Below are 16,538 nucleotides of genomic sequence, written 5' to 3'. Positions count from 1 at the left end.
ATACATAGGAGAGAGTAAGGCCGAAAATGGGTGAAATGTCTGTCCGTAAAATACAGGCAGACATTCCGCACATTTTCTTCATTCAGCAGCACTTGGACTGCTCGGATATGCACCGTCTTAATAGACGGCAATGCATTTCTGAGCAGAATTCACAGAAACATTGAAGAGTTCAATGTTTCTATGGACACTAGAATTCCTATTTCGTCATGTGCATATTGCAGCAGAATCCTCTTAAAATCAATGGGACTCTGCTGCAGCGGAATTTCCAAATGGAATATTCCCGGAAATTCTTCCATGTAAACATATTGTAGCCTTAAAGTAAAAAAAAAAAAGGAGTTACTTAGACAACACCTTCAGGAGTCGCCCAAACTCACATTGGTTAAGTGGCACAGTGGGTGCATACCTGCTGCATGTTACAGAGGCATAGGTGCTTACGAACTGCTTATGAACAAGGGCATAGTTTTGCCTCTACACAAATCCTAGTCAGACCACACATGATACTGTATATTGGGTACAATTGTGGGCACTTGTGTATACGCTGGACATAGCTAAAAGCAAGTGCAGAGGAGGGCAACCAAGGTATTTAAGGAAATAGGTGGATTATTTTGTTTTGAAAAAAAGGTGGCTTGAGAGATCTGATTACAATGTATTAATATAGGAATGGACAGTACAGAGATGTATGAAGTTTATTTTATGGGGAATAACTGATGGCCAGTGCAAGATGAGGTACCAAGATATAATCAGAGTGGAAGAAAACAATGTATTTTTCTATGCCACTGTGGACATGTACTTGATTTGTTTATGAAGTTAGTACATAACACTTACTTTGTAAGAATTGGTATTTCATCATTAACCCCAATAACAGTGACAAAAATCGTTCTCTCCACCGTATGTTGTCCATCTGATAATTGGATTGTGAAGCTGTCAGCAAGGTTTTCAGAGTCATCATGCAAATATACTAGCTTCATACCTATCAGCACAAAAAACATAAACCTATAATAATAATCTTTATTTATATAGCACCAATATATTCTGTAGCACTTAACAATACAGAGGGTACATATATAAATAAAATCAGACATTACAGTGTAAACTATTTAACAATTCAAACTATAGAGGGCTGTGCTAACACACATTTTTTAGGCAAAATTTTTTAGCCTAAAGTCTACCTGTGTGTTATACGCCGATAAGCCGCTGCAGTTCAATGATTTAAAGCGGGCGCTTTAAATCAATGAACTGCAGCGGCTTTTTCAGGTGCAGAGACCGCCACCGCTGCCGGCTTCTCTGCCCCTGCCTGTCCTGGGGTCCCTGCTGCCGCCGCTTCTCTCCCCCTCCTATCGGCGCCGCTGCCCCTTCTCTCCCCCTGTCTATCGGTGCCGCTGCCGCTTCTCTCCCCCTGTCTATCGGTGCCGCTGCCTCTTCTCTCCCCCTGGCTATCGGTGCCGCTGCCCCATTGCCGGCGCCGATAGCCAGGGGGAGAGAAGCGGTGCCAGCAATGGGGCAGCGGCACCGACAGACAGGGGGAGAGAAGGGGCAGAGGCACCAATTGCCGGCACCGCTGCCCCGTTGCCTCCCCCATCCCCGGTTGTATAAATACCTGTTTCCGGGGTCGGGTCCACGCTGCTTCAGGCCCCCGGTGTGCGTCCCCTGCGTTGTTGCTATGCGCTGCACGGCGCAACGCAATGACGAGTGACGTCACTCGTCATTGCGTCTCGCAGCGCATAGCAACGACGCAGGGGACGCCACACTAGAGGCCTGAAGCAGCGCGGACCCGACCCGGCAACAGGTAATTATACAACTGGGGATGGGGGAGGCAACGGGGCAGCGGCGCCGGCAATGGGTGCCGCTGCCTTTTCTCTCCCCCTGTCTGTCGGCGCCGGCAACGGGGCAGCGACACCGATAGGGGGAGAGAAGGGGCAGCGGCGCCGATAGCCCCCAGGATAGGGGGACAGAAGCAGGCAGCGACGGCCTCTCTCCCCCTCCCTTTCCTGGGGGCTTCTGCGGGGTAAGAAACAGTGTATCGGGGTATACAGACGCACACACACGCACCCTCACTTTACCAATGATATTTGGGTAAAAAGCTTTTTTTACCCAAATATTCTTGGTAAAATGAGGGTGCGTGTTATAGGCTGGTGCGTGGTATACCCTGATAAATACGGTATGTGATCTTGGACAGAAAGCAGAGCGCTCAACCGAAGTCTTCATTAGCATAATAATGAAGGGGTCGGGGCCGACGACAGAACCTGAAGCAGACAGGGGAGCTTGGCCAGCCGGCTCCCCGCCTCCAATGTGCACTGGGGCGCATTAGGAATAAAGCTTTTTACGAGCTTAACTCTGCCACTAAATAACAGATTTAAGTAAGTGACCCCTCATTTTATAGATCTTCACCCACACTATTGCCCACTGGGTTTAGTGTGGGTGAACTAGCTGTCAGATTCTCTTTAAAGAGATACAAATTAAAAAGTAATTGTATTTGAACAGGATGTCCCAGACTTACATTCATCTATACTTTGTACTAAACCTTGGAAACTTTGGATTCCAATGAATCTTAACACATATCAAGGACCCTACTTGGACATTAAAATAGACAAAGGTCCCCATACACATTAGAAAAAATTCAACCGAACCAACCCATTTTGTAAGGACAGGCTGTCTGTCAAATGTATAAAGAGATTATGTCTGGGGATAAAATAACTGAGTATGTTGGATTTAAATAATATCTGTCAGCTCCAGATTATGCTCAAGGAAGCTGTTTGACCTGCAGAATGCATGCCTGCATCCCCTCCCCCCTCCTCTCCCTGACCTGACTGCTTGATGTGCATGACTCAGTGCCGGAAAATGACCACTGTTTGTCCATCAATCAAGGCTGGGGGGGGGGGCATGCATCCTGTGGCTCAGCACAAATTCGTTGACACGAGCTCTGAGCGAGCATGATCTAGAGCTCACAGATTCCCATTAGGCTTCTCAAACCTTTTGTTTTAAGAGAGATAAACCTTAGGCAGAGAAGTCTGGCGGTGGCTTACTCCTCCTCTATCCATTCAGAACTCATTCATGTGTTTGGAGGGATCATACACTAACCCAATTGCAATTGTTGAAGTTAAAATATGTATATCAAACAAGTTTCATAATTACCATGCACATAATTCTTATCTGCAATTTTTTTTTATCTTACATAGTTATTACTATATACCATTTCTGAGGTGCTCCATTGTGAAGTCATGTACGAATGGAACAGTGTTGTTTTTGTGTTTTTTAAGCATTTGCTTCATTTGCTCTATTCCATAACTTTCTTCAATAATTAATCCATGATGAGGATTTACTGTAACAATAAATGATAAGTAATTCTGGGGGACATCCATGTCTGACACATTAATTACTGAAGGATTAAGTTCTCTCATTTGGCCTTCCTCCACCTAAAGTGTAGAAAGAAGGAAATAGACTTAGAATTAACCTCATACAGACCACAAAACAATGACTAAGGCCCGCTTACAGGGCTGAAACGTGTCACCTTTGTCCATGTCATTTATGTACCACAGTTGATCCTACAATAAAGTGACTCCGTTCTTCACCTACCTGCGCTGGACCACTCCACAAAACAATTTTTTACTACTGTTATACTACAGTTATACTGTTCATAATATTCCAATGCAACTTTTATTGCATGTCTGCAGCAACATACTACCAATTATTCAGTTTTATTGGGGCATGTGATTCCATCATTAACATCTTATTTAATAGTTTAACACAGACATACCATACATGATAGGATATCAGACTGCTATGTGGTTACAGTAACTTATACCGTAGCCAAATGCTGACACCTGTACTGGAGATATAGTCATCTACTTCTAAGCACAACATCAGCTGTTTCTATGCATTTAGGTAATGTGCATATTTTTGTATTACATTACAAAAAAAGGCTCATGCTGTACATCTGTACATGTGCCACTCACTCACTGTAGACATGCCGTATGCATAACACCTGCAAACCCAGCCCCAATACCTACATTAGCAGCGCAAACCAGTATGTTTGCCCTGGCACAATAAAACTCAATAAATAATAAAAATGTAACTTAAATGTTTTCAAAATAGAAATAAAGGGTTTTAGGACAATTCAATTAACTGTAATCTAGACCTAAGAATGTGAATTCAGGTAGAAAAAACAGACATGGCGCACATCCACAATCTTGTATAATGATCTGATTGCTTCTCAGCATAATATCAAAAACTAACAGGTAGTTAGTATACATTTTTGATCAAAAAGTACAAGCCCACTCGCCACGTCAAGGCCAACATTTTTAGAGTGGGTCCCTAGCATAAAATGGCATAGCACCGGGCGGCGACCACCACCACCGTGGCACCAGTGCCCACGGGGGGGGAACGACCCACTGGCAGAGCGGCCCCAATGCCACTCAAACCAGTCTACTGGCCGCACCCCCCCCCCCACAGACACGGCGCCACGGCAGCAACGGATGCCACACAGCACACCAGTGTGAACAAGATGTTACAACACACTTACCATGCTCTCCCAGTCAGACTGAGAGGCTGCTAGGAAAGAAATGGCCCTTGTGTAGCTAACTACTACTTATATAGGGTTGGGCTTAGGGGATGGGGAAGAGTGTAGACACATGTTCAAACAAAAAAAAGGGGGGATAGAAAACACAATGTGAATTCAGGTAGAAAAAACAGGCATGGTCGCACATCTACAATCCTGTATAATGATCTAATTGCTTCTCAGCATAATATCAAAAACTAACAGGTAGTTAGTATACATTTTTGATCAAAAAGTACAAGCCCACTCTCCAAGTCAAGGCCACCTTTTTAGAGTGGGTCCCTAGCATAAAATGGCATAGCACCGGGGGCGGCGACCACCACCGCCGCGGTACCAGTGGCCACGGGGGGGGAACGACCCACTCTATGGTATGGTAAGTGAGCTGTAGCATCCTGTTCACACTGGTGTGGTGCTGTGCGGCGTCCCTTGCTGCCGTGGTGCCGTGTCTGTGGGGAGGTGCAACCCATGGACTGGTTTGAGTGGCATTGGGGCCGCTCTGCCAGTGGGTCGTTCCCCCCCCCCCCCCCCCCCTGTGGACACTGGTGTCGCGGCGGTGGTGGTCGCCGCCCATTGCTACGCCATTTTATGCTAGGGACGTTAGGGACCCACTCTAAACAGGTGGCCTTGACCTGGCGAGTGGGCTTTGTACTTTTTGAAAAAAACTTATATACTAACAACCTGTTGGTTTTTGAAATTATGCTGAGAAGCATATGGATCATTGTGCAAGATTGTAGATGTGCACCATGTCTGTCTTCTACCTGAATAGACCTAAGAATGTGCTAACTTTTTTCTTGCTTGTAAAAGAACCCAGGAAATCAGAATTTCCTGTCTGCGGAAACAATGCATTCATCCTACAGTGTGTTATGATTTAAAGCAGATTCATCACCTTTTAAAGGTCAGGAAAAAGGAATCTGCTTATGACTGCAAAACACATATTTCTTTTGCAAAACCACATGCATTTCTACCATCGTAAAAAACGCATTTGCAGGGGTTTTCTAATGCAGTAATTGACAACACACAGGTGAAAGATTACAAAATGTGTATCGCCTGTTAAAACCATGCTGCCAATAACAACATTGCAAAACCGCAGCGATCTATATATATAAAACTCAACGTGTGTATGTATTTATGAATGTATGTATGTATGTGTGTATGTATGTATGTGTGTATGCTCCAGCATCACGTCCAAACGGCTAAAGATATTAACATGAAAGTTGGCACACATGTTACTTATATGTCAACAACAAACATAGGGTAGGTAATTTAACCCTTACTCACCCCCATTTGCCAGGGGCGGGGTTTATGTTTAAAGTCCCATACGAGTCTATGGGAAATATATGTTACTGTATAACTTCCAAACGGCTGGAGATATTTCAATAATACTTGGTCACATGTTACTTATATGTCCACTTAAAATATAGGATAGTTAACTTAACTCTTAACTACCCCCATTTGTGAGGGTCGGGGTTTTTGTTTAAAGTCCTATGCAAATCAATGGGAAATGTATGTTCTCACATAACTTCTGTACGGCTGGAGATATTTCAATACCTGGTACACATATTACGGGTCGGGATAGGAGGTTGGGATAGGAGGTCTAGATAGGAGGCCGTATAGGAGGTCGAAATAGGAGGACAGGATAGGAGGTCAAGATAGGAGGACGGGATCGGAAGTCGAAATAGGAGGACAGGTTCGGAGGTCGAAATAGGAAGAGGGGATAGGAGGACGGGATAGGAGGTCGAGATAGGAGGCCAGGATAGATGGACTGGATAGGGGGATGGGATAGGAGGTCGAGATAGGAGGACGGGATAGGAGGTCGGGATAGGAGTATGTGATAAAACCATATGTTCTTCCCGATAAGAAACATGATTAAAAACGTGATAACAAAAAAAATTTTGTGCATTAACCAGCTCTAGAATGTCACAAAATAAGTCTAATGAAGATCACCTATGTAAATTCTGGCCCAAATGTATCAATCTGCCTGAAACTAAAACTGTTTGATTTGTCGATAACAACCAATCACAGCTCAGAATTGTATTGTAATATCGTCTGGGAAAATAGAAGCTGAGCTGTGATTGGTTGCTATGGGAAAAAACAGACATTTTGAGTCCCAAGCAGATTGATAAATCTGGATCATTGACTTAGTTTTCTGGCAGAAGAAATACTGTATATGACTACATGAAATATTAAAAATTACCAGCAGGTAAAGGATACAATAATATTTTCAAGTCCCTAAACAGTACCGTTATAACACCAAAATACACCATTCTGACCGTAATGCATGTCAGTGGCAGCATTATACTGGTTGTATACTTCAGTTCTCTACAACAAGCTCTGGAAGGTTTGTAAAGGTAAATTAGTCCAGCAATATCATTCATTAGGAAGCACGGAGGAAAATGACCCACTATTCTTCAGCCGTCAAAGATAAAGCAAAAGCTATACAGAAAAATGTCAATTGTAATGTCTTGGAATGGCAAAGGCTATGCTCACACAGTGCTTTTTATTCTATATAATGCGTCGGTATTTTTTACATTATTGTGTTCTGTGTAAGTCTATGAGAAAGTGGTTGTCCGTACACACGATATGTAAAAAAAAAAAAGATATTTTTCCAGTCATGTTAAAAAGTGAAATGTCTTACTTGTAGAAGAGCTTTCTCAGCTATACTACCAGAACATAAGTCCTCAATACTTTCCAGAAGCATGGCAGAAAGCTATTTCTGTCTATTGGCTATTCTGCAGTGAACAGAGGCTCACTATGCAGAGACCTGGTTATGGGTGAGCATGTGTCCACCAGTGCTCAGTTCAGGTGAACGTGAGGAAAGTGCTATATACTTTATAATTCAGGTGGTGTCATACTAAGTAAGGAAATACAGTGGTCCCTCAAGTTACAATATGAATTGGTTCTAGGACGACCATTGTATGTTGAAATCATTGTATGTTGAGACCATAACTCTATGGAAACCTTGTAATTAGTTCTGAAGCCCCCAAAATGTCATCCAAAAATAGGAAAAAGTGGCGATTAAAGAAAACTAAGTAGATAACTAATATAGATAAAGCAAGTCCTTACATATAAAAGTAAGAAAGATCTGCTGGGAGCTGTAATCACTGTCTATGTAGAGGACAGGAGCTTCTTCAGGGTCCTGTACAGTATACACTGTCCCAAAAAGTCAAATAGAGCCACCCTCACCAGGTGTCCAGAAGGGCAGCTAACACTGGCACAGGTAGGGAGTAAAGAACATGTAATATCTCCCTGTACTGTAGGGGGTGCTACCAGACAGGAATCCAGTGCATACAGTTCAGGAATACAGGGTTTTTACCAGTTCTAATTGGTCAGTTCTTCCAGCCATTGACACGTTTCCCAGATCTGGACTGTCTTTAGCATTGTCTGGTTTCAAGTTACAATGGTCCAGAAAAGACCATTGTATGCTGAAACTATTGTATGTTGAGGCCATTGTAAGTTGAGGGATCACTGTATGATAACCATCATTTTCACCAGTTCGTTTAGAATGTAATAATTTTTATAACGTAGACATTAATTATGAGGAAGGAAAAGAACTGACGGCATCCGCCTTTTGTCACAGATTAGCCAAAAGGAATTCTCTTTAATGCCGGTAGGCAACTGGATTGACATTATCATTCTGATAACATCTGACACATCAGAATATGTCTATTAGATAAGAACTGCCAACATTCCTTACTGTAATATTTCTTGCCATAAATTCTGGAACTTCATCATTTGTTGGGTGGATTACAATATAAAATGGTTTCTCATGGGAGCGCTGTTTTCCGTCAGTGACATATAATGTAAACTGATCTGCAGTCGGTTCCATCCGCTGATGCCTGGACTGCACATAATTTATATTTTGGGATATGATGTCCTTCGGTGTAAACGAATCTAGGTGAAATAAGAAAAAGTTAGTCGTAATGTATTACATAACCTAGACATGAAGAGATTCTGGACTAAATTGTAGTCACCATATTACAGAAAATTGTTGTTTTGTTGACTGCATATTGTTTTGCTGTCAAGTGGTTACATGGCTGTAAATAGATAAAAGCCCTTGGGAAGCAAACATTAGAAATGCAATAGAGATAGGCTACATCCACGCATGACCACAGGCAAGTCAGTTATCTCCCCTGCACCTCAACTTCTATAAGCTAGACTGCAGGCTATTTCTGTTCTTGCTTTTTAATACCATCTGCTGTGTATACATACTTTTGCCATCACAGCATAGGAGAAATCTAGCTTCCAACATTTCAGTTTTGACAGATATTTTGCATAATGTGCCATGTTTAAAGAAGGTGACAGCATTTCTGGAAAGATAACAAAATTCCATTGTAGCTTTCTAAAATAATGCCACATGCTGTGTAAAGTCTATTCTGGGAACAATAAGATATGTAAAATCACGACGATCATTTAAGAAGAAACGATGCCTATTAAAAGTCGACTTTTATTTGTTTAGTGAATACTCCTTATCAGTCAAGAGCAGGGATGGGTAGCCTCCTTGTACTTTAGCTGTTGGGGCTAGCTGGTTAAGTATTAAGTGGCTAAAATAATTCAACAATAGGAATTGGAAGGTTCCCTGTCCTGCTCCATCAGTGGTCTCAAACTGTGGCCCTCCAGATGTTGCAAAACTTCAACTCCCAGCATGCCCCGACAGCTGTTGGCATTGGCAGTTGAAGTTTTGCAACATCTGGAGGGCTAGAATTTGAGACCACTGTGCTACATGATTTCTAATTAAATTACCTTTCCCATGTTTACTCACCAATACTTATTCCAATGTTACTTTTCTCAAACCCCGGAGATGGGAGAATATTCTCTATGTAGCCATATTGAGGAGGAGAGACCAGTACAAACTGCAGAGCATTGTTGTCTGTGTCTGGGTCACTGGCATCTAAGTGGCGTGCAGTAATTGTACATGATTTGCCTTCATCCACAGTAAATATGTCATCTGTGCAAAAATTGAAATGAAAATTATTACAGGCAATCATTTTAGTTAAACAGTTGCTTTTGAAACATAGTTGTGCTAGGAAAGTCAAGATTCTTTGTCCAAACGCACTGCAGTATTAGTCCGCATCAGTTAAAGTACAGTTATGGTAAAGAAAAACTCAGCTGTGAGTCAAGTTAAAAGGGCACTGTCAGATATAAAAAGCTTTTTATATTGTGTACATTTTGGCAAAACAATAGTTTTACTAGTATACATCTTTGAAAAAAAATTATTAAAGAAAACTGCCTATGAAAATTCAACCACTAGGGGTCCCCATGCCCCCTGGGACACTGATGAGTCCCACAGTATCATGAGTGTGTCCATGAGTCATGGACATGAGATGGCTGATGGAAAAGGCTGCAAGAGGAACACAGCCTGCCGCAACACTGCTGTAACACAGAGTTTTACAAATCACGTGCCTCCAGCTGTTGCGAAACTACAACTCCAAGCATGCCTGGATAGTAAAAGGATGTCTGGGCATGCTGGGAGTTGTAGTTTTGAAAAAGCTGTAGGCACACAGCTGAAGGCAACACCGCTGTAAAAAAAAAGAGTTGTCCAAACACTGTACCTCCAACTATTCTAAAACTACTAGCATTGAAGGATTGCCTAAGGATGGCATACATGAATGACATAGCAACAAAAAACGCTGTACTTTTAGTACTAAACCTTTGCATGAATTTAGGAAGATGTAAGATATACACTCACCATATTATTTTTGGTAGAGTGCAGGCAATCTCCAATAGTCATTGGGGGGAGATTTATCAAAACCTGTCCAGAGGAAAAGTTGCTGAGTTGCCTATAGCAACCAATCAAATCGCTTCTTTCAATTTTGAAAAGGCCTCTGTAAAATAAAATAAAAAGTGATCTGATTGGTTGCTATGGGCAACTCAGCAACTTCTCCTCTGGACAGGTTTTGATAAATCTCCCCCATTGTGTGTGTCTGTGTGTGCAGCATAAAACTGAAGAGGAAAGGGTTACAGAGCAGGGCTGCCAGACTCAGTCATAGAGCAGTGAGTAAGCAGAGTGAGGGAGAAAGGTGAGTCATGCACAATGCAGGGATGCACCCCCTCTCTCTGAGAAAATGAAAAAGACAGTGAGCAGTGTTAATTTGCTATTTTGTAGTGAAATATGGGTAAGGCTAAGTTTCCCCTTGGTTTTTTTTCTGGCAGTTTTGGGAATACTGCCACTGCAGTTTTTTGTGCCATAAGGGAGGAGAAGTAAAAGTCCTTCCTTTATATGTCCTATTCCTTTAGAATACACTTCTGGCTTTGGCCCAAAAACTGCAGTGGCAGTTTTCCAAAAACTGCCAGAAAAAAAACAAGTGGAGACTTAACCTAATAGAGACATAAAAATTACATGTACATGATCAGGATGATCTGCTGAGTAACATATACAGTCATGGCCATAAATGTTTGCACCACTGAAATTTTTCAAGACAATGAAGTATTTCTCACAGAAAAGGATTGCAGTAACACATGTTTTGCTATACACATGTTTATTCCCTTTGTGTGTATTGGAACTAAACCAAAAAAGGGAGGGAAAAAAGCAAATTGGACATAATGTCACACCAAACTCCAAAAATGGGCTGGACAAAATTATTGGCACCCTTAACTTAATATTTGGTTGCACACACTTTGGAAAAAATAACTGAAATCAGTCACTTCCTATAACCATCAATACGCTTCTGCACCTCTCAGCCGGAATGTTGGGCCACTGTTCCTTTGCAAACTGATCCAGGTCTCTCTTGTTGGAAGGGTGTCTTTTCCCAACAGCAATTTTAAGATCTCTCCACAGGTGTTCAATGGGATTTAGATCTGGACTCATTGCTGGCCACTTCAGAACTCTCCAGCGCTTTGTTGCCATCCATTTCTGGGTGCTTTATGATGTATGTTTGGGGTCATTGTCCTGCTGAAAGACTCAAGATCTCGGATGCAAACCCAGCTTTCTGACACTGGGCTGTACAGTGCGAGCCAAATTCTGTTGGTAATCCTCAGATTTCATGATGTCTTGCACACATTCAAGGCACCCAGTGCCAGAGGCAGCAAAACAACCCCAAAACATCATTGAACCTCCACCTTATTTCACTGTAGGTGCTGTGTTCTTTTCTTTGTAGGCCTCATTCCATTTTCGGTAAACAGTAGAATGAAGTTGTGGTGGACCACCGGTGTATGGCGGGACCACGGGTGTAGCGGTGTAGGTGGTGGGGCAAGATGTTATTAACCCCTAGTGTTTCTGATGCCAGAGGGGTTTTTGGTACCGGAACCAAATGGCTAGTTAAGGAAAGGAGAGTCCACAACCAGTTATGGTTTAACGGAGGCTTTACTGAGTTTAAGACAGATGGTATTATCTTCACAGCTAGGCCAGATTCCCAGAGAGGTGGCCAGGAACTCAGAAGACCTCGCAGCTTGCTGGGACCAATTATACTTGTAATAGACTTGAGACAATTATCTTGAGGCTTCATTATATGCAGGACTTGACTACTTGTAGTGATAGCAGCCATAGACTTACTGTAATGACCATAGCTTTGTGGCCTTCCAGGTAGCTGATCACTAGCACTGAGATCTCTGGTAGAATGCTGTGCTCAGTAGCAGATGGAATCTGATCTGAAAGAAATTGTAATAGCCGCCCCTTTATATAGTGGGGGGGGGCTGGACTAAGGCCCACTGGTCAAGCTGCAGGTCAGAAGTTAAGCCGGTGCTATCTGGAAGAACATGTGACAACAAATCATGTGACTGCATAACATAACGTGTGACAGACTTACTGGTCCTTGAGGCAACCTCTCACACATCCTCTGCTCCACCATCTATACATTAGGATCCTGTCTATACATTAAAATAGTATACACAACATTCTGAAAACAACAGGGGGAGACCATGCAGGGGAGCCCCCAGGTCACTGAGGGTCTCAACCTGACAGGGCCTAAGGGTAGTACAGGACCATGTCCTGTACTGGGACATTACAATGTGCTTTACCAAAAAGCTCTATCTTGGTCTCATCTGTCCACATGACGTTTTCCAAGAACGATTTTGGTTTACTGGAGTTCATTTTGGCAAAATGAAGTCTTGTTTTTGATGTCTTTATGTCAGCAGTGGGGTCCTCCTGGGTATCCTGCCATAGCGTTTCATTTCATTTAAATGTCGACAAATAGTTTGCGCTGACACTGATGCTCCCTGAGACTGCAGGGCAGCTTGAATATCTTTGGAACTTGTTTGGGGCTGCTTATTAACCATCCGGACTATACTGCGTTGACACCTTTCATAATTTTTTCTCTTCCATCCACGTCCAGGGAGATTAGCTACAGTGCCATGGGTTGCATACTTCTTGATAATGTTGTGCACTGTTGACAAAAGCAGATCTAGATCCCTGGATGGACTTGTAACCTTGAGATTGTTGATATTTTCCACAGTTTTGGTTCTCAGGTTCTCTTCTCCTCTTTCTGTTGTCCATGCTTAGTGTGGCACACACAGACACACAATGCAATGACTAAGTGAACTTCTCTCCTTTTCATCTGCTTTCAGGCGTGATTTTTATATTGCCCACACCTGTTACATGCCCCAGGTGAGTTTAAAGGAGCATTACATAATTGAAACAATCTTATTTTTTCCACATTTCAAATGGTGCCATTAATTTTGTCCAGCCCATTTTTGGAGTTTGGTGTGACATTATGTCCAATTTGCTTTTTTTCTCCCTTTTTTGGTTTAGTTCTATTACACACAAAGGGAATAAACCTGTGTATAGCAAAATGTGTTACTGCAATCCTTTTCTGTGAGAAATACTTAATTTTCTTGAAAAATTTCAGGGGTGTCAACATTTACAGCCATGACTGTAACAGTTTTGTTTCTTTTTAAGATCTGACAGGTACGTTTTAAACTCAAAATCATCTAACTCTTTCCATGTCATCATCAGATGTGAAGAAAGTTAGGTTAGCGTAAAGAAGAGACACATTCACAAGTTAATTTCTTTACGTGTCTAACAAAATATTGACTATGCCTATTTCCAGTGAAAGTATCACAAAGCAGGGGTGGACTGACACCTCAGGGGGGCCTCCGGGCAATAGAAGTTCATGGGGGCCTCCGTGTGCTCACCCTTTATAGATGCCCCACCCATATACAATAAAATGTATTTTTACTCCTGTACAGTCTGCTGGGGGTGATAGTACTGTGGTTGCTTCCATCACACTCTGGTCACTGATAGGCAGCCTGTACATGCTGAGATCTTACAGTGATAGGAATGTGGTGTCGGCCACCACATTCCTACTGACATTGATTCACCACTCTCGTAGTTGACAGCCAGAAGGGAGTCACAATGCTGGCACAGCTGCCTCACTGATGTAGACTAATGGGGAAGGTGGAGTCAGTGCAGCCAGGCGTCGGGCACTAGAGAGGCAGGCTTTATGTAGTGCCTGAAGTTTGGCTGTGCTGACTCCTCCCCCTCAGTAAGTATTGGCAGCACAGCAGTGAGTACAGGCTGTAACTGTAGGCAGCACAGCAGTGAATACAGGCTGTAAATGTACATCGGTGCGGTACCCCTGTACAGTGCAGTATGACTTACACTTGCATGTAAATTACAGAACTGTGAAATGCAAGATGGCACTCCCCTCCAGCCTGTGATTACAGCAATCCCACTCCTATCACCTCCAGAAGGCTGATGCAGCTCTGGAGCTGACTGCAGTATAAAACAGCAGATGCAACAGGAAGATAAGACATGATAAAAAAGCAAAATAGTGGCTACAGCTCTGGAGGTGACAGGGCGATAAGACATAGTGTAACTGCAAAATAGTGAACACAGACAGATACACACACATACCTTACTCCTCTCTGTCTTCTTCCACTGTACAGTGAGGTTAAGGACCTGCCAGCCATGTGACTCAGGTCCTTAAATGGACACTGTCAGATACAAAAACTTTTTATATGTTGGGCATCTTGGAAAAACATTAATCTTTCTAATATACTTCATAAGAAAATTTTATTTCCATTTTATAGAAATCATGGCCTATAAAAGAATGGTTTTGTGCAAGCTTAAGCACAGGCATGGATTAAGTCCAGTAAGTGAGGGTGGACTAGAATTCCTCTGTGCTCTCTCCTATCCTGTACAGAGGAGTACTATCAGACAGGAGAGAGCACAGCAGTATACTATCAGACAGGAGAAAGCACAGCAGTGTACTATCAGATAGGAGAGAGCACAGAGGAGAGCTATCAGACAGGAGAGAGCACATAGGAGTACTATCAGACAGGAGAGAGCACATAGGAGTACTATCAGACAGAAGAGAGCACAGAGGAGTACTATCAGACAGGAGAGAGCACAGAGGAGTACTATCAGACAGGAGAGAGCACAGAAGAGTACTATCAGACAGGTGAGAGCACAGAGGAGTCCTATCAGACAGGTGAGAGCACAGAGGAGTGCTATCAGACAGGAGAGAGCACAGAGGAGTACTATCAGACAGGAGAGAGCACAGTGGAGTGCTATCAGACAGGTGAGAGCACAGAGGGTCCTATCAGACAGAAGAGAGCACAGAGGAGTGCTATCAGACAGGAGAGAGCACAGAGGGTCCTATCAGACAGGAGAGAGCACAGAGGAGTCCTAGCAGATATGAGAGAGCACAGAGGAGTACTATCAGACAGGAGAGCACAGAGGAGTACTATCAGACAGGAGAGAGCACAGAGGAGTACTATCAGACAGGAGAGAGCACAGAGGAGTACTATCAGACAGGAGAGAGCACAGAGGAGTACTATCAGACAGGAGAGCACAGAGGAGTACTATCAGACAGGAGAGAGCACAGAGGAGTACTATCAGACAGGAGAGAGCACAGAGGAGTACTATCAGACAGGAGAGAGCACAGAGGAGTACTATCAGACAGGAGAGAGCACAGAGGAGTACTATCAGACAGGAGAGGTGCTAGCCCACCCTCACTTACTGGACTTTGGCCATGCTTGTGCTTCTGCTTGGACAAAGCCATGATTTCTATAAAAAGGAAATAACATTTTCTTATGAAGTACATTAGAAAGGTTAATATTTTGCCATAAAAAGTTTTTGAAGCTGACAGTGCCCATTTAAGCACTCACCTACATAGATTGTGAAGGGGAGAAGTTCCTGCACTCAAGTAAGATAATGATGATGCCCCCCTCCCTCTGTCCTATCTCCCTCCTAGGAACATGTTCTCCCTATCTTTCTGCATTAGCTGTTAGAAGATCAGGAAGCATGCAAGCTGGATGTCTGTAAATATCCGGGTTGCATGCCCCCTAACCTTGTGAAGCGGCAAATGTTGTGGTAGATGGGCCCCCCTCAGGTCTGGGCCCTCGCTCTGTGGCCAAGTGCATTTTCATACATTGTTTATTTCATATTTAGTACTTTATTATGAGGGAAGACATTTTGTCGGAGCTGTTTTTAATAGCATGAGGTGATATGCTTTACAGCAAGCCCCATTGACATAGACATGTGGGGGGTAGTGGGTGGGGGGGGGGGGGGGGTTGTACACCTGCACTGTGACCTATGCAGAGGAGTGCAGCAGGTGATATTTAGCCCTTAAGGACCAGGAGCATTTTGACCTTAAAGGGGTACTCCATTGGAATACATTTTTTTTTAATCAACTGGTGCCAGAAAGTTAAACAGATTTGTAAATTACTTTTATTAAAAAAACTTAATAATTCCAGTACTTATCAGCTGCTGTTGTGATCCACTGGAAGTTCTATACTTTTTGAATTTCCATTCAGTCTGATCACAGTGCTCTCTGCTGACACCTCTGTCCATTTTAGGAACTGTCCAGAGAAGGATAGGTTTGCTATGGAGATTTGCTCCTACTCTGGACAGTTCCTAATATGGACAGAGGTGTCAGCAGAGAGCACTGTGGTCAGGCAGAAAGGAAATTCAAAATGAAAATAACTTCCTGTGGATCATAACAGCAGCTGATAACTACTGGATGGATTAAGATATTTTAATAGAAGTAATTTACAAAACTGTTTAACTTTCTGGCACCAGTTAATTAAAAAACAAAATGTTTTCCAGTGG

At 42.9% G+C, this 16,538-nt stretch overlaps 1 protein-coding gene across 1 annotated transcript in view; it reads right to left on the bottom strand.

Moving 5' to 3' along the window:
• Positions 1-16,538, bottom strand: part of FREM1 (FRAS1 related extracellular matrix 1) — a 264,848-nt gene that overhangs the window by 105,893 nt on the left and 142,417 nt on the right. Inside the window, exons 19-22 of the mRNA XM_056521167.1 lie at positions 9,312-9,497; positions 8,247-8,443; positions 3,191-3,413; positions 826-970 (exon numbers count right to left, since the gene is read on the bottom strand). Coding sequence (XP_056377142.1) covers positions 826-970; positions 3,191-3,413; positions 8,247-8,443; positions 9,312-9,497 — 751 coding nt within the window. The remainder of the gene's footprint in view (positions 1-825; positions 971-3,190; positions 3,414-8,246; positions 8,444-9,311; positions 9,498-16,538) is intronic.

Source organism: Hyla sarda, chromosome 1 (assembly GCF_029499605.1).
Source record: "Hyla sarda isolate aHylSar1 chromosome 1, aHylSar1.hap1, whole genome shotgun sequence".
NCBI lineage: Eukaryota > Metazoa > Chordata > Amphibia > Anura > Hylidae > Hyla > Hyla sarda.
Note: the sequence above shows the minus strand (reverse complement) of the source record. Positions and strands in the feature narration are given on the sequence as shown.